At 66.1% G+C, this 18,443-nt stretch overlaps 1 protein-coding gene across 1 annotated transcript; it reads right to left on the bottom strand.

Annotated features, from left to right (window-relative positions):
* Nucleotides 1-7,674: 7,674 nt before the first annotated feature.
* NTRK1 (neurotrophic receptor tyrosine kinase 1) lies at nucleotides 7,675-17,249 on the bottom strand. The gene is made up of 17 exons (XM_075074937.1): nucleotides 17,062-17,249; nucleotides 15,167-15,241; nucleotides 14,932-15,003; nucleotides 14,350-14,418; nucleotides 13,895-14,049; nucleotides 13,614-13,762; nucleotides 13,340-13,466; nucleotides 12,929-13,258; nucleotides 12,683-12,700; nucleotides 12,372-12,430; nucleotides 12,026-12,128; nucleotides 11,456-11,602; nucleotides 11,215-11,345; nucleotides 10,943-11,115; nucleotides 8,953-9,193; nucleotides 8,366-8,524; nucleotides 7,675-8,266 (listed from the first exon to the last, which is right to left on the bottom strand). Exons 1-17 carry the CDS (start codon nucleotides 17,247-17,249, stop codon nucleotides 8,081-8,083), a joined length of 2,382 nt encoding a protein of 793 aa, XP_074931038.1. The 3' UTR covers nucleotides 7,675-8,080.
* Nucleotides 17,250-18,443: the final 1,194 nt, after the last annotated feature.

The following is an 18,443-nucleotide window of genomic DNA, read 5'->3' as shown; positions in this document are numbered from 1 at the left end:
CATGGGTGCGGGCATTGATCCGGGGTGTCCCGCGGGACCAGGGTGAGTGACGGGGCCCCCGGCCGAGGGGCTGCTGCTCTCGTGCTGTGAGGGGCAGTGGGGACGGGGGTCTCCTTCGGCTTAACAGCAGCATCTGCTGGCAGCACAGAGCAGAGCCCGAGCCTGGTGCCCGGCATCCTGGGCATGCATCATCCCTGCGTCCAGGGCATGCATCATCCCTGCATCCCGGGCACGCATCATCCCTGCATCCCTGGCACGGATCATCCCTGCATCCCGGGCACGCATCATCCCGGCATCCCGGGCACGCATCATCCCTGCATCCCGGGCACGCATCATCCCTGCATCCTGGGCATGCATCATCCCTGCGTCCAGGGCACGCATCATCCCTGCATCCCTGGCACGCATCATCCCTGCATCCCGGGCACGCATCATCCCTGCATCCTGGGCACGCATCATCCCTGCGTCCAGGGCACGCATCATCCCTGCATCCCTGGCACGCATCATCCCTGCATCCCGGGCACGCATCATCCCTGCGTCCTGGGCACGCATCATCCCTGCGTCCCGGGCACGCATCATCCCTGCGTCCTGGGCACGCATCATCCCTGCGTCCTGGGCACGCATCATCCCTGCATCCCGGGCACGCATCATCCCTGCGTCCAGGGCACGCATCATCCCTGCATCCCTGGCACGGATCATCCCTGCATCCCGGGCACGCATCATCCCTGCGTCCAGGGCATGCATCATCCCTGCATCCCTGGCACGGATCATCCCGGCATCCCGGGCACGCATCATCCCTGCATCCCTGGCACGGATCATCCCTGCATCCCGGGCACGCATCATCCCTGCATCCTGGGCACACATCATCCCTGCATCCTGTGCATGCATCATCCCTGCGTCCAGGGCATGCATCATCCTGGCATCCCGGGCACGCCTCATCCCTGCATCCTGGGCACGCATCATCCCTGCATCCTGGGCACGGATCATCCCGGCATCCCGGGCACGCATCATCCCTGCATCCCTGGCACGGATCATCCCTGCATCCCTGGCACGCATCATCCCTGCATCCTGGGCACGGATCATCCCGGCATCCCGGGCACGCATCATCCCTGCATCCCTGGCACGGATCATCCCTGCATCCCTGGCACGCATCATCCCTGCATCCCGGGCACGCCTCATCCCTGCATCCTGGGCACGCATCATCCCTGCATCCCGGGCACGCCTCATCCCTGCATCCTGGGCACGCATCATCCCTGCGTCCTGGGCACGCATCATCCCTGCGTCCCTGCATCCTGGGCACGCATCATCCCTGCGTCCCTGCATCCCGGGCACGCATCATCCCTGCGTCCCTGCATCCAGGGCACGCATCATCCCTGCATCCCTGCATCCTGGGCACGCATCATCCCTGCGTCCAGGGCACGCATCATCCCTGCATCCAGGGCACGCATCATCCCTGCGTCCCTGCATCCAGGGCACGCATCATCCCTGCATCCCTGCATCCTGGGCACGCATCATCCCTGCGTCCAGGGCACGCATCATCCCTGCGTCCCTGCATCCTGGGCACGCATCATCCCTGCATCTCTGCGTCCTGGGCACGCATCATCCCTGCATCTCTGCGTCCTGGGCACGCATCATCCCTGCGTCCAGGGCACGCATCATCCCTGCATCCAGGGCACGCATCATCCCTGCGTCCCTGCATCCTGGGCACGCATCATCCCTGCATCTCTGCATCCTGGGCACGCATCATCCCTGCATCTCTGCATCCTGGGCACGCATCATCCCTGCATCTCTGCATCCCGGGCACGCATCATCCCTGTGTCCCTGCATCCTGGGCACGCATCATCCCTGCGTCCCTGCATCCTGGGCACGCATCATCCCTGCATCTCTGCATCCTGGGCACGCATCATCCCTGCATCTCTGCATCCAGGGCACGCATCATCCCTGCATCCCTGCATCCTGGGCACGCATCATCCCTGCGTCCAGGGCACGTATCATCCCTGCATCCAGGGCACGCATCATCCCTGCGTCCCTGCATCCTGGGCACGCATCATCCCTGCATCTCTGCGTCCTGGGCACGCATCATCCCTGCATCTCTGCGTCCTGGGCACGCATCATCCCTGCGTCCAGGGCACGCATCATCCCTGCATCCAGGGCACGCATCATCCCTGCGTCCCTGCATCCTGGGCACGCATCATCCCTGCATCTCTGCATCCTGGGCACGCATCATCCCTGCATCTCTGCATCCTGGGCACGCATCATCCCTGCATCTCTGCATCCCGGGCACGCATCATCCCTGTGTCCCTGCATCCTGGGCACGCATCATCCCTGCGTCCCTGCATCCTGGGCACGCATCATCCCTGCATCTCTGCATCCTGGGCACGCATCATCCCTGCATCTCTGCATCCAGGGCACGCATCATCCCTGCATCCCTGCATCCTGGGCACGCATCATCCCTGCGTCCAGGGCACGCATCATCCCTGCATCCAGGGCACGCATCATCCCTGCGTCCCTGCATCCTGGGCACGCATCATCCCTGCATCTCTGCGTCCTGGGCACGCATCATCCCTGCATCTCTGCGTCCTGGGCACGCATCATCCCTGCGTCCAGGGCACGCATCATCCCTGCATCCTGGGCACGCATCATCCCTGCGTCCCTGCATCCTGGGCACGCATCATCCCTGCATCTCTGCATCCTGGGCACGCATCATCCCTGCGTCCCTGCATCCCGGGCACGCATCATCCCTGCATCTCTGCATCCTGGGCACGCATCATCCCTGCATCTCTGCATCCCGGGCACGCATCATCCCTGTGTCCCTGCATCCTGGGCACGCATCATCCCTGTGTCCCTGCATCCTGGGCACGCATCATCCCTGCGTCCCTGCATCCTGGGCACGCATCATCCCTGCGTCCAGGGCACGCATCATCCCTGCGTCCCTGCATCCTGGGCACGCATCATCCCTGCGTCCCTGCATCCTGGGCACGCATCATCCCTGCATCTCTGCATCCTGGGCACGCATCATCCCTGCATCTCTGCATCCTGGGCACGCATCATCCCTGCATCTCTGCATCCTGGGCACGCATCATCCCTGCATCTCTGCATCCTGGGCACGCATCATCCCTGCGTCCCTGCATCCAGGGCACGCATCATCCCTGCGTCCCTGCATCCTGGGCACGCATCATCCCTGTGTCCCTGCATCCTGGGCACGCATCATCCCTGCGTCCCTGCATCCTGGGCACGCATCATCCCTGCATCTCTGCATCCCGGGCACGCATCATCCCTGCGTCCCTGCATCCTGGGCACGCATCATCCCTGCGTCCCTGCATCCTGGGCACGCATCATCCCTGCATCTCTGCATCCCGGGCACGCATCATCCCTGCGTCCCTGCATCCTGGGCACGCATCATCCCTGCATCCCGGGCACGCATCATCCCTGCGTCCCTGCATCCCGGGCACGCATCATCCCTGTGTCCCTGCATCCCGGGCACGCATCATCCCTGCGTCCCTGCATCCCGGGCACGCATCATCCCTGCGTCCCTGCATCCTGGGCACGCATCATCCCTGCGTCCCTGCATCCCGGGCACGCATCATCCCTGCGTCCCTGCATCCCGGGCACGCATCATCCCTGCGTCCCTGCATCCCGGGCACGCATCATCCCTGCGTCCCTGCATCCCGGGCACGCATCATCCCTGCGTCCCTGCATCCTGGGCACGCATCATCCCTGCGTCCCTGCATCCTGGGCACGCATCATCCCTGCGTCCCTGCATCCCGGGCACGCATCATCCCTGCGTCCCTGTATCCAGGGCACGCATCATCCCTGCGTCCCTGCATCCTGGGCACGCATCATCCCTGCGTCCCTGCATCCTGGGCAAGCATCATCCCTGCGTCCCTGCATCCTGGGCACGCATCATCCCTGCATCCCTGCATCCTGGGCACGCATCATCCCTGTGTCCCTGCATCCTGGGCACGCATCATCCCTGCGTCCCTGCATCCCGGGCACGCATCATCCCTGCGTCCCTGCATCCCGGGCACGCATCATCCCTGCGTCCCTGCATCCCGGGCACGCATCATCCCTGCGTCCCTGCATCCCGGGCACGCATCATCCCTGCATCTCTGCATCCCGGGCACGCATCATCCCTGCGTCCCTGCATCCCGGGCACGCATCATCCCTGCATCTCTGCATCCAGGGCACGCATCATCCCTGCATCCTGGGCACGCATCATCCCTGCATCCCGGGCACGCATCATCCCTGCATCTCTGCATCCTGGGCACGCATCATCCCTGCATCTCTGCATCCTGGGCACGCATCATTCCTGCATCTCTGCGTCCAGGGCATGCATCATCCTGGCATCCCGGGCACGCATCATCCCAGGATGCTGGCATCTCAGGCATGCATTGTCCCCACATCCCGGTATCCTGGGCACGTGTCATCCCCGCATCCTAGGATACCAGGCACACATCATCCCTGCAACCCTGCATCCCAGACACACATCATCCCTGCATCCCGGGATCCCATGCAGACATTGTCCTCACATCATTCCTGCATCTCAGCATCCTGGGTACACAATATCTGCGCATCCCAGGATGCCGGGCACACATCCCCACATCCCAGCCTCACATCATCCCCGCATCCGGGACACGTCATCCCTGCCTCTCGGCATCCCAGGCACAAACCATCCCTACTTTGCAGGATCGCTGGCCATGCATTTCCTCTGCATCCCGGGATCCCCGGCCATACATCATACTCATATCCTGGGACCCTCAGCCATCCCTCACCCCTCCATCCCTGGGACCCGCAGCCATCCCTCACCCCTCCATCCCTGGGACCCGCAGCCATCCCTCGCCCCTCCATCCCAGGATCCCCAGCCATATATCACACCTACTAACCTACATCCCAGCCTCCTGACCACATATCCCACCTACATCCCGGGATCCCCAGCCACGTGTCATCCCCCATCCCGTGACTCCTGGCCCAGCAGCTCAGCACCACGCGTGTCCCCCCCCATGCCCAGCCGCCCCCCGCTCCCACCGAGCACACGTACATTAGCCGGCCTCAACTGATGTCAAGGCGCCGTTAATTGCCTCTCCTCGTTACAGTAATAGCTCTAATCACTCATAACGATTTTCACGTCCCAGGGTGGCTTAGCTGCGCCCCCCTCCACCCCCCGCCCCGGGGCTCCATTAGGATCAAGCCCACCCGCAGCCGGGGGGTTCGCTGTGGCCGCCCCGAAACGGTGCTTCCCGGAGCAGGGCTGGGCACCGAGGCCACGGGGGCTGCGGGCACGGAGGAGTCCCAGGCTGGGGACATCAGGGCCAGGACAAGCTGGGGACATCCAGAGCCAGGGATCTGGTGTGGAAGTGACCCCCCACCACCACCACCACTAATGCTCTTAAATAAAGTGTCCCCAGGGTGGCGGGGAAATATTGCTCAGGGACACTTCAGCGGCACTTCAGCTGCGCCTCAGCGCCGAGATGCCTTTGCAGACCCCCCCCCACTCCCGAGACCCCTGGTGCCGGAGGGGATGGGGACCTCCAAGTGCACTTAGGGGCAGCTGGGGACTGCCGGGGGTCCAGCCAGCGCTCAGCAACCCCCAGGAGCCGCGGTGCCGGGACGCAGCTGCTTCTCCAGCCCTGATGTCCCACAAAACCATTCACCCCCTCCTTGGGCAGGGGGAGGCCTTGAAACACAGACTTGTCCTCTATGGGGGGACCTGGGGGTCCCCTTAGAGGCTTCTGGGGGGTTGGGACCCTCCAGCAGGGAGCAAACCCAGCCCCACCAGGGTCCGAGCCAGCAGCACTGGAGAGGAGGAGGGTGGCTCAGCCGGGGTGAGACCCCCCTGTGCAGGATGCCGTGGACCACCAGCAGCTCTGTACAGCTGTGTTGGCTGCAAGGGGGCAGAATCGGGCCCGGGACCCCCCCAACCCTCTTTAACCCTCGCTAGCGGGGCCAGGCCGCGGTGCCGCTGGGGCGGGAAGCTTTGCCAGGGAGCGGAGCCGTTAATTACCTCATTGCCAGAGTCCATTACCGCTCCCCCCGGAGCGGGGGAAATGGAGAAACTGCGGCAAGAGATGGGGGGGGGGGTGGAAATAAAATCAATCAAGGATGAACCCTTCAGGGAGAGGGGCTTAGGAGGGGGCTTAACCCTTCCCTGACCACCCTAAGGGGGAAACTGAGGCACGGCGGCAGGGAAGCCCACCTTGCTTGGGGTGGGGGGGGGTCACCACCGTGCACGGTCCCTTTTGGGGCGTTGGTCTGCGGCAATCTGCAGCGCGGGGCTGGAAAAGCTCAAGGTTGTAATCTTGTTCCTTCCTCAAATTAGATAAGAGGGAAAAAAAGGCCATAAATCAGCGCGGGCGGTGATTAGAGAGACCCCAAGGAAGCAGGTGGGGGGCTCTGCCAGCCGGGCCGCACTCGAGCGGGGCTGCATCCTGCCCACGCCAGCTCCCCACGTCCCAGGGCTGGACCCTCAGCGAGGATTTGGGGCCGGACAGAGGGAGCAGAGCCTCGGGCTGGATCCGGCCCCGCTGCGGGCTTTGGGGATGGATTACGGACTGGGAGCTGGGGACGGCTCCCCACTTCTTGTTGGGCTTCACCCAGCCCCGGCCACCCGGCACATCCATGCGCCGTGCCTGCCCTGAGCCCCTCAGCACCCGCAGCGGACCCCCCTGGCCGCTCACCGCCGTGCCTCAGTTTCCCCTGCGACCCCGCTTTCCTCCTGCTTGTCTCGGGTCGCGGTGGGTAACAAAGGAGCTGCCAGGGCCCTGTATGCGCTGCCTAATTAGCCAGATGAAATCAATTCAGCTCCATTACGGTCAGATCCAGGTCTCAACCATTACCAAGGCGGCCGGAGAGCCCGGGGAAGGATGACGGAGTGGTCGCTACAGGGCATGCGATAACCCCCTGGCTCCGATGAGGGGGCGCGGGGAAGGGAGGACTTTGCCCTTCGATGGGGCCGGGGGGGTTGGCTTTGTCCTGCAAAGTCCCTTTCCCCCTTCCCTGGAGCCCTTGGCAAGGGGACCCAGGCATTCAGGCCGGGGTATGGCGTGAGCATCCCTGGAGGGATGCCCAAGGGTGTCCCCATGGCACAGCCAAAAAATCCCTCTCTGGGCTGGGGACAGGGACCTTGGCCCTGTGTCCTGGACACCCATCAACCCGGGATCCTGCACACCCATCTTCCCTGCATCCTGGGATCCTGGCACACATCATCCCGGGATCCAGGGCACCCGTCATCCCTGCATCCCAGGCACACATCATCCCCATATCCCAGGATCCTGAGCACCCACTACCCCAGCATCTGGGGTACCCACCATCCCCATATCCTGGGTCCTGAGCACCCAGCATCCCAGGATCCTGGGCACCCATCTTCCCTGGGTCCCAGGCACACATCATCCCCAGCTCCCGAGCACCCATCACCCCAGGATCTGGGGCACTCACCATCCCCACACCCCAGGCACCCATCACCCCCATATCCTGGGACCCCTGAGGCAACATGTCCCTTCCAGCTCCTCTTCCTCAGACAAAACCTCCCTGCTCCAAACATACCCTTTTTCTCCCCAAAAGCCCTCCACCCCGCCCCATGCCCAAAGGACCCCCGGGAGCAGGCGGGTCCCAGCGCAGGGGAGAGATGGGCAGTTTTATTATCAACCAGTTTCGCTGCAGAGCGGGCAAACGCAGGGCGTCCCCACCGGCCGGGGACTGGGACGGGGGACGAAGGAGCAGCCAAGCCCCCAGGAAAGCCGAGCCCCCCAGCTCCCACACGGGCTCGGCTTTGCCCCCCCAAAGCAAATCCAGGTCAGCCGAGCGCCTCCATCCCGGCACGCCAGGGAAATGCCAAGGAGCCAGGCGGCACGGCCACAGCCCCAGGGGGCACAGCCTGGGGGGCCCCCCATCCCAGCCCTACAGCCCCCCCATAGGGGTGGGCTGGCATTTTCCACTATAAATAACATTTCAGCCCTCTCCCCGCAACGGGGCGTCAGTCCGGGGGGCTCCGTTGGGTGGGGGGAGAAGGGCTGCACCCCCCCAGCGGGGTGAGCCATGCCCTTGGGGAGGGCAGGGGGGGCTGCGGAGGGTGGGTGGGGGTCCCCGCTCAGCCCAGGATGTCCAGGTAGACGGGGGGGGTCTTGACAAGGGCCTGGAGGCGGCTGTGGATCTCCTTGATGGGCCGGCGCTGCTGGGGCTCCCGCTGCCAGCAGCTCTGCATGATGGTGTACACCTCGGAGGGACACGTGCGAGGACGCTCCAGCTCCCGCCCCTGCGTGATGCACTCGATGGCCTGCGGGAATGCGGGATGGGGAGGGAGTACCCCCCTTTCCGGGTACCCCCAGGGGGGTCTGACGCCATCCTCGCCCCCCCCCTACCCCGACTCGCTCACCTCGGTGTTGGAGAGTTGGTACCAGGGCTGCTTCCCGTAGGTGAAGATCTCCCAGAGCACCACGCCGAAGCTCCAGATATCGCTCTCGGTGGTGAATTTACGGTAAAGGATGCTCTCGGGGGGCATCCAGCGGATGGGCAGCATGGTCCTGCCCCCCACCTGCCCGCAGCGGGGCCGTCAGCGGGGCAGGGAGCCCCCCATTTCCCCTCCCCAGCCCTAGCCCTACTCGTTATGCGCGCCTCAGACTAGATATAACGTTTTAATATAGAAATGGTTTACGCTGAGGGTGGTGGGACACCGGAAGAGGCTGCCCAGAGAGGTGGTCATTGCCCCATCCCTGGAGACATCCCAGCCCAGGTTGGACGGGGCTCTGAGCGACCTGGTCTAGTTGAAGATGTCCCTGCTCGTGGCTAGGACTAGATGGCCTTTAAAGGTCCCTTCCAACCCAACCCAGCCTATGATTCTACAATTAAATACGGACGGAGATGGGTTGGGAGGCAGCAGCCAAGAGGGAAAACTGAGCGTGGCTCCCCCAGCCCATCGCGGAGCCGGAGGGGAGGAAAGGGGCAGCTCACCAGCCCGCTCACCCGGTAATAATCGGTGCTGTAGATATCCCGGGACATGCCGAAATCCCCGATCTTCACCACCAGGTCGTGGCCCACCAGGCAGTTGCGGGTGGCCAAGTCCCGGTGGACGAAGTGGAGGGAGGCGAGGTAGACCATGCCCGAGGCGATCTGCGTGGCGATCTGCAGCATGTGGCTCAGCGTCAGCTGCCCGCAGGGCTGCCCCTGCCCCTGGTCCAGGATCTTGGCGTCGGGGCCGTGGGACCTGCCGGGGGGCAGAGAGGCTGCTCGGAGCGGGGGGAGCAGCGAGAGAGGGCGGGGGGGGATGCACGGGGGGGGGGGGCGGGCGTGCAGCTGGGTGGGCAAGAAGCAGCGGCAAGGCTGTGCAAACGCATGCCAGGAAGGGTGCGCGCGCGTGTGTGCATGCACCCAGGGGAAGGGCGCACGCGTGTGTGTATGTACGCATGGGATGAGTGTGCACACGTGTGCACATGCACGGGGGAATGCTGTGCACACGCAGGGAGAAGGCGTGCATGCGTGCCAGGGAAGGGTGTGCACACGAGTGCATGCACGCAGGGGAAGGGCGTGCACATACATGCACACGTGCCGGAGAAGGGCGTGCACGTGTGCATGTGTGCGCAAGGGAAAGGGGTGCACGAGTGTGCATGCACGCAGGGGAAGGGTGTGCACGTGTGTGTGCATGCACGCAGGGGAAGGGCACACACGTATGTGCATGTACGCATGGGATGGGTGTGCACATGCACAGGGGAATGCATGTGCATGCACGAGGAGAAGGCGTGCATGCATGCCAGGGAAGGGTGTGCACACGTGTGCATGCACGCAGGGGAAGGGCGTGCACATACATGCACACGTGCCGGAGAAGGGCGTGCACGTGTGCATGTGTGCGCAAGGGAAAGGGGTGCACCAGTGTGCATGCACGCAGAGGAAGGGCACACACGTATGTGCATGTATGCATGGGATGGGTGTGCACATGCGTGCACATGCATGGGGGAATGCGTGTGCACGCACAGGGAAAAAGTGTGCACGCATGCCAGGGAAGGGTGTGCACACGTGTGCATGCATGCAGGGGAAGGAGTACACACGTGTGTGCATGCACACGGGGAAGGAGTGCACACGTGTGTGCATGCACACGTGCCGGAGGAGGGCGTGCACATGTGCATGCGTGCGCAAGGGAAAGGGGCGCGCTGGTGTGCGTGCACCCAGGGGAAGGGCATGTACGTATGGGATGAGTGTGCACACGTGTGCACATGCACAGGGGAATGCATGTGCATGTGCAGGGAGAAGGTGTGCACGCACGCCAGGGAAGGGTGTGCACACGTGTGCACGCACGCCAGGGAAGGACACATGCGTGTGCACAGGCAAAAGCGTGCACTTTTATGCACGCATGCCAGGGAAGGGCGTACACACATGCATGCACACAGGGGAAAGGCGTGCACGCGTGTGCACGCACACGGACCATCACGCCAAGGAAAGCCGCGTGTCAGGGCGTGCGAGCCCGCGTGGGCCGGGTGTGAAAGCGCAGCGGGGCGTGCGAGGTGGGCTGGGGGGGGGGTGGGGGGGGGGGGGGGGGGGGGCAGCCTCCAGCCGCCTCCAGCCGCCCTGCCTTTGATGCCGAGCGCGGCTGACAGCCGTGCCAGAGCGGCCGCGGCCGGGAGCTGGGGGGGTTCTGCTCGGCAGAACCATTAATGCCAACTCCCATAACAATAATCATAAAAGCCACGTCTCAGAGCTCATCGCGTGGCCACTAAAGCGATGCCTCTGGCAGCCCCCCCCCCCCCCGTCTAGCAGCAATACCTGGGGGGGCAATCGAAAAGTCTCTGCTTATTCCAGCTGATGGCCAATCTCTCTCTATTTAAGCCTCTCAGACAGCTAATCTAATCAATATTGCAAGGAGGGCTGCATTAGCAGGGAGCAGGCTGGCTGCGCTGATGGAGCGGCAGATGGGGGGGGGGGGGACAGACACACGGACAGAGGACACCCCCCCCCAGCCCACCTGAGGAAGCGGTTGAGGTCGCCGTGCTTCATGTACTCGAAGACCATGATGAGGGGTTCACCCTCGGTGCAGACGCCGTAAAACTTGACGATGTGTTCGTGCTGCAGCACCGTCAGCAGCTCGGCTTCGCGTTGGAAATCCAAGCGGGCGCTTTCCGTCACCTCTTTCAACGCCTGCTGGCACACGGCGTCAGCCTGGCACCCACCCCACCGCCCCCCCCCATGGGCCGCCCCCCACCCCCGTTATCGTACACACTCCCCCCCCCACATCACCTTTACGGCCACCAGCATCTTCTCCTGCTCCGGGAGGAGGTTGTAGCACTCGGCCAAGAAAACCTTCCCGAAGGCGCCTTCGCCCAGCTCCCACTTCAGCACGATGTCCCGCCGCTGCACGTGGTGCACGCCTAGTGGGGGACCGCCACCCATCAGTGCCCCCCCCTCCCCGGGCTGGGGCTGGGTGCACGGGAGGATGCTCGGGGGCCGCGGTCGTGCCTCCCCCCACCCCAGCCCTTACAGGCGTTGCAGAAATACTGGGGGTTCTCGATGAAGTTGCTCTTCAGCCCTTCCAGCTTGCTCTCGGCCGAGGAGAGGGGGCTGCCCCCCACGTTCATGAAATGCAGGGACATGGCCAGGTCGTCCTCCTGGGCCAGCACCGCCGAGCCTTGCGGGGACAAGGACAAGGCCAACGGGGCGGGGGGTCCCGTGGCACACACACCCCCCCCAGCCAGTGCAGCCGGTGCCAGGCTCTGCCGAGCATCCCCCCGCCTCGGCTGGCCCCCGGGGGCCAAGGCAGCCAGATCAAACCCATTTAGAGGCTGAATCCATTCCAGGAGTGAATTAGCAGCTGCTGTCCGTGCTGCCGGGGGGGAGCCGGCCCCCCCCCCACGGTCCCCCACCACAGTCCCAACCCGGGGTCCCCACCCTGGGTCCCCACCTGCGGTCAGGTCCCCACAGGGACCATCACGCCACAGCCGTGTCCCAGCCCGGGTACCCCACGGATGGGGGAACAGGGGTGTCCCCACACCATGACTCGAATCCCCCCCAGAGCCTGCGGCACCAGGCGAGGCGGGGTGGGGGGACTCACGGTTAATGCCGAACTTGGACCGGCGCCCGCACTTGTTGAGCACGACGAGCATGACGGAGAGGAAGAGGGAGGCGAACACGGCCAGCGCCACGGCCACCGAGACCTGGTGACAGCAGGGCTCAGACTGGGGTCCTGCCACGTCCCTTCTCCCACCCCTCGGGGAGGGGCTGAGGTGGCCACAAGTCCCAGGAGCTGCCACTGGGGAAACTGAGGCACCAGGGCTCTGCCCTTCATCCCCACCGTGCGTCCCCGTCCCGCTTGGCTCTGGGTTGGTGGTCCCTTGAGGATTTGGCCCACCCTCCCGCAGGTGTCCTGGTGCCCCCCCAGCCCCGGCACATCCCCTCACCCCGAACGTGTGCTCGTCCATCGTCTCCACGGGCCCCTCCAGCGAGCTGTTCCTGGTGCCTGGGGCAGGGACAAGGGCATGGGTGAGTGTGGGTAGGGGGTCCCCATCCCCCAGGGTGGTCCCGGCAAGAGGGGGGACCAGGATGGCAACACTCCTCTGCACCCTCAGTGCGGGCTGCAGGTGCCCCAGGATCGGCCCTGGTTTTTTGGGGGGTGCATGGTTTGGGGGGGGGGGGTGGGGTGGGGCTGGGGCAGGGGGGTGTGCCTGCTGCAGCAGGGACCCCGCGGGGAGCAGCGCACCCAGTCACTCACCCAGCGGAGACAGAGACACTGACGCAGCCCAAAGGGAGAGGAAAAAAAAGGAGAAATGCTCATTATTCCTCAGGTGAGAGCCCTTCCCCACCGCTCCCACCCCTGGGGAAACTGAGGCACGCCGGGGCTTGCTCGGAGCCAGCGGGCAGAGCCGGATACAGCCCGCTTTATACGGCGCGTCTCCCCCCGCCGAGATCGGGGAGCGGGGAAGCCCACCGGCCCTGCCCGGTGTTTGCCAGCACCTACCGGGGATGGGCTCCTCGGGGCTGAAGCTGAACGGGTTTTCCATGAAACGCCCGTGGACACTGCGGGCGGCGAAGCCCAGGGGGTTGCGGACCAGGAGGGTGTAGTTGCCGTTGTTGACGTGCGTGGGACGGTTGAGCTGGAGGCAGCCGTGGAGGATGGTGGAGTTGTGCTCGTACTCCACGATGCGGGTGTGGATGTAGGGTCCCTCGGCCAAGGCCGTGCCGTTGAAGAGCCAGCGGATGCTGGGGACCGGGTTAGCGTCCACCGAGAAGGGGATGCACCAGAAGTGCTGGGGGATGGCTTCGTGCAGGAGCAGGATCACAGGGGGAACTGGGGGACACAGAGCTGGGTGGGTCCCCGAGCCGGACCCCTCACCCGGACCCCCACACCAGCCCCCTCCCGGCTGCTCACAGGTGACGTTCAGCATCACGCTGTCCTCCGCCGGCCCCACCGCGTTCTCCGCCCGGCACGTCAGGTCTTTGTGGTTGAGGTTGGACGACACGTTGTTGATCTCCAGGACTATCTCCCAGTCTGAGAGCTGCGGGGAGCACCGGGATGGGGTGAGCAAACAGCCCCCCCAGAGCTGTTCCAGCCCCCGAGCCCACCACACTGGCGAGAGGATGCTGCGGTGGGGACGGTGCTGCCAGGGAGGTCCCCGGCCGTGCCCCGGCGAGGCTGAGCTTGCCTTGGTGACGACGAAGAGCTCGGCTCCCACCTCGGGGAGCACCCACTCGCCGGTGGCCGGCGGCTCGGCGGCGATGCGGCAGGTGAGGTTGACGCTGTCCCCTTGGCGCAGCACCGCTTCGGGGTGCTCGATGCGGACGGTCGGGGGCTCTGCCGGGGAGAGGGGGGTGTAAGCGAGGGGACCACGACCCCTTCCACATCCCACGCTGTTCCCAGCCAAGTAGCTCAGGAGTGGGGGGACAAAGGTTGCACCCAAACCCGGCGGGGTGCCCTGCCACGTACCGCAGGCGCGGAGGGGCTGGCTGCCCAGGGGGACCAGCACGCTGCCCTCCCAGCAGCCCAGCGACTGGTTCCCCAGCTCGGCCCGGCTCCCGTTCTGCCAGAGCTGCAGCCAGCGGAGGCCGCAGGAGCAGTTGAAGGGATTTCCCACCAGGATGCTGAGATGGAGCAGGGAAGAGGACAAGGGGTCAGACGGGCTGCGGTGGCTCGGATCTGGGTCATACACAGGTGTATATGTCCCCAGCGGTGTCAGCCGAGGCTGGATGCCAGAGTCCCCAGCTGCACCGATCCTGCACCGAGTGCTGCTGGTGCCCCCAGGTGCCCCCTGTGCCACCCCCTCCCCATCCGAGCCGCCATCTCGCTGCGTCCCCAGCCCAGTCCCTGCCTCCGTGTCACCCCACGGGCCATCCCAGGTGGGGATGCTCCACACCCACCTTCCCTCCCTCCCCATCACTCACAGCTCTTGCAGGGGCAGATGCTGGAAGGTCTTCCAGGAAAGGCTGTGCAGCGCGTTGGAGGAGAGATTCCTGCCGGGATACACCCGGTGAGCCGCCCCTTCCCACCCTAGACCCCTGTCCCCCATCACCCCACCCTTGGAGAGGGTCTGGTCGAGGTGCGGGCAGCATCGTGGCCACCGCTGTCACACCGTGACCAAACGAAACCTCCTCTGCCAGGGTGCCACCCGCCTCCGGGCACCTCCTGGCGAGGAGGGAGCCCCACACACCCCAGGACGGGGTGTCCCCCCCTGCTCTCTGGGGTCCCCTCCCACACCAGGGCAGCGCAGAGCTCCCGGGGGTGGGGGCCGGCAGCTGCTCGTACTCCTGCCCCCCGATCAATGGTTTCCCACTCAGCGGCAGAGCCCCACCACGCAGCCCCCCCCCGGCCCCGCCGATGCGCCGCGGGACACCATCGATCCTGCTTGGGACCAGCCACCCCGCGCCAGAGCCGAGCGCCCGCGGGGACGGGGCTCCGAGCCCCAAAACCGGGGGGGCTGGGGGGCTTAGGGGAGGGAATTGGATGGGGAGGGGGGGGATACTTACACATGGCTCAGCCTCGGGGTGTCCAGGAAGGCGTCAGCAGAGACGTGTTGCAGCCCCGACCGGAAAATGGTGCTGGGGAAGGGAAGGGCTGAGCACCCGCTTTGGGGACCCCGAACCCCACCCTGGGAGCACCCCTCTTCACCTCCCCGCAGTGGGATCAAGGTCTGGGGATCGCCCCATCCACCAGCCCCCCCTCATTTCCCTGTGCAAGGACCCCACCCCAGGGGGTGCTCACAGGCTCCTGAGGTCCCATAGCATCCTGGTGTCAGCCCGGGTCAAGGTCATGAGCGTCTGCTGGTTCTCGATGATGCTGGAAGGCAAACGAGGGGGGTTGGGGGAGCAGCGCTAGGACCCCCATGCCCGGGGCTGCCGGCAAAGCGTGGGGTGAGAGGAGCGGGGGCCACGGCTGTCCCCCTCCCCAGGCTGTGCCTGAGCTACCCCGCACCAGCCCATGGCTGGGGACGGGGATGGAGCCGAGCTGCCCGCCTGTGCCTCAGTTTCCCCTGGGCAGAGGGGGGTGAGCTGGGAAGGGGGGGGCTGGGGATGGCCGCAGGCAACCCGAGTCTCCGGCCGGCGCGTGGTGTGCGGGGCCAGGGCTGAGCCACGGCTTCGAGCCCATGGTCTCCCCAGGGAGCGAGTTTGCTGAGTCTCAGCCCCACTCCCCCGTGGGTCCCCCCCCTTTCCTCGCACCCTTCGGTGCCCTGCGATGTGGCGGGGGGCACCAACTGTCCCCTCGCCTCCCCTTTTCCCAAGGCAGGAGATGAAGGAAAGCTCCTCTGGGAGCAGGGTTTTCCCCACCTGCCCCACCCCAGGGGCTGCTCCTGCAAACCCCAAATTCTCAGAGATTAGTTGGGGATTCAGACCCACACTGAGGGGGGTTTTGTCCTGTTGACCCCCGGGGGGGCCCTACTGCCACCCCCATGGACAAGGATGGGAGGGATGAGGGCGGCTGGGGCAGCGGTGCGGCCGGGGGTCTCACGGGGGACCACCATCCCTGCCGTCCCCCACCCCACCCTGCGAACAAAGAGCTGGCAGCGCCCCGTGGTGCAGCATCCCCCGGCACATGGGGAAACTGAGGCACAGAGACGTGCCGCAGCCAGCCCCCAGCAATGCGGCATGGCCAGGGCTGCGGTGGGGGGGGGGAGGACCCAGGAGTCTGGGCACCCCAAGTATCACCCAGCACCCCATACCACCCCCCCCAGCACCCCCTTGCCTCTGCTTGCTCCAGCCCTCCTCTCCCCACCATGCATCCTGGAGCGGGGAACTGAGCAAGAACAGGGGAGATCCCCCAAACCAGCAAATTCAGGGTGCCCCCCCCCATCACCCCAACCTGCAGGCTCCAGGGCAGGGCGGTGGCCCCACCAGGGTGGGGGAAGAGGGGCTCAGTCCCTCCCTGCACCCCGGCTCTACCCACCATGGGTGCTCCGCACCAGGGACCCGCTGCACACTCAGCCCTTCACCCCACTCGGCATCACTGCAGGAGGGGGTGAAGAGTTGCCCCCAGCCCCTCACTCAGTCCTTGAGGGAACGCAGCAGGGACCCCCCCATCTTTGCAGCCCCCCAACACCTCCCACCAAGCAACCCTGTTCCCCACAGTGATCCCAGCCCCATAGCAGACGCAGCCCCACTGCTGGGGCCTCAGCCCCATAGCGCTCCCTGCTCCATCACCGCCCCAGCCCCACAGCCCTGTCCCCAGTCCCCAAGCCCCCAGCTCCCCAGCCCCATCACCCCCAGCCCCCCTGCCTGGTCCCCAAGCTCCATCACCCCCAACCCCATCCCCACCACCGCATCCCTCAGCCCCATCACCCCCAGGCCCGTCACCTGGTCCCCCAGCTCCATCATCCCCAGCCCCATCACCCTGTCTCCCAGCCTTATTGTCCCCAGCCCCATAGCCCCCCACCCCATCCCCATCATCCCCAGCCCCATAGCCCCCTACCCTATCCCTGCATCCCTCAGCCCCCTAGCCCCCTGCTTGGTCCTTGAGCCCCATCACCCTATCCCTGAGCTCCCCTGCCCACTCCCTGAGCTCCATCACCCCCAGCCCCATCAGTGCATCCCCCAGCCCCACCACCCCACCCCTGAGCTCCATCACCCCCAGCCCCATCACTGCATCACCGCCTCCCCACTCACACGTCGGTGAAGCCGCCGGTCCCCAGCAGCCGGGCCAGGCTGCCCACGGTGCCGGGCTCCCGGCAGAGCAGGGCACCGGCCCGGGGGCAGCGGCAGGGCCGGGGGCAGGGCCGGGCAGCGCCCGGGGCGGGCAGGGACGGGGGCAGCAGCAGCGCGGCCAGGCAGAGCCAGGCGGGCAGCGGCGGCATCGCGGGGCCGGGGCGGACCCTGGCCGGGGCCGGGGCCGGGGCCGCTCTCCCTCGCACTTGCCCGGCAGCCCGAGCACGGGGCCGTGCGGGGCTTAAAAGCATCGCAGGGACCGGCCTCCCGGGAGGGGCCGGCGGTTCCCCCCGCCCCGGCACCGCCCCGGCCCCGGAGACCCCCCCCCGGCCCTCGGGTGGGGATGGGGGAGCAGGGCCGGGTCTCCCCGGCCGCACACCCCCCGCCCGTCACTCACCGGCACTGGGGGTCCGGGAAGCCCCCGGCCTGGGAGGGGGGGATCGGCCGCAGCCCTGCCCGGACCCCCCCACGCCCCACGGAGGGCTGTCCCGCCGCCCACGGCCACCGAGCAGGATGCCGGCCAGTCCCCTGCCTAGATGCCTGCCTAGACCCCTGCCTAGACCTCTGAACCCTGTCTAGACCCTTGCACCCTGCCTAGGCACCTGCCCTCTGCCTAGACCCCCGCCTAGACCGCTGCCTAGGCACCTGCACCCTGGCTAGAGCCCAGCCTAGACCCCTGCACCCTGCCTGCACGCTTGTGCCACCCGTACCTGCACCCTGCCAGCACCCTGCCTGCACACCATCACCCTACAACTGCAGACCTGCACCCCACAGCCCCAAACCTGCCCTCCAGACCCACAAAGCAGCGCCCCGGCACCCCCAACCACACCAGGGCACACATGGACGCGTACAGTAGCCCCATCCCCTGCTGTCGCTCCTGATCAGGACCCTCCTCCTCCCCCTCCCCGGAGAGGCACAGCGTGGCCAATGTGCTCCCATGGGTCCCCATCCCCACGCCGGTCCCCGAGCGCATCCCAAAGCACCTCGGGGGTGGCTTATCTGTGCACTGAGCTTAGCATGTTCTCAGCCCGCGTTCCTCCCGCACGGCTCAGCCCCAGGCCCATCTCCCACACCAGCCCCTGGTGACACCCATGGGGCTACAGTCCCCCCCTGGGGTGACCCCCCCATGAGACCCTACTGCCCACCCCCAGCAGCCCCCCGCCCCCCGCCTCAGCAGAGCAGGCCGGTGGCTACCACCCGCCACGTCCTCCCAAATTCTTCTGCTTTGACGTTTTTCCCCAGAAACGCCCCCGGTTCGGGCACCGCAGGGTGAAGCCGCAGCCGGGGAGCGAAGGAAGCAGATGGGACCTGTGGGGGAAGGAGTGGAAAGCCCCGTGTGCCGC

Source organism: Phalacrocorax aristotelis, chromosome 25, assembly GCF_949628215.1.
Source record: "Phalacrocorax aristotelis chromosome 25, bGulAri2.1, whole genome shotgun sequence".
In the NCBI taxonomy this organism is placed as follows: domain Eukaryota; kingdom Metazoa; phylum Chordata; class Aves; order Suliformes; family Phalacrocoracidae; genus Phalacrocorax; species Phalacrocorax aristotelis.
Note: the sequence above shows the minus strand (reverse complement) of the source record. Positions and strands in the feature narration are given on the sequence as shown.

Coding starts and splice junctions, on each gene's coding strand:
- NTRK1 (XM_075074937.1), bottom strand. CDS start 17,249: ATGCCGCCGCTGCCCGCCTGGCTCTGCCTGGCCGCGCTGCTGCTGCCC. Junction 13,259..13,339: donor CGTGATGCTGAACGTCACCT/GTGAGCAGCCGG, acceptor TGTGTCCCCCAG/TTCCCCCTGTGATCCTGCTC. Junction 8,525..8,952: donor ACAGCACCGATTATTACCGG/GTGAGCGGGCTG, acceptor CGCTGCGGGCAG/GTGGGGGGCAGGACCATGCT.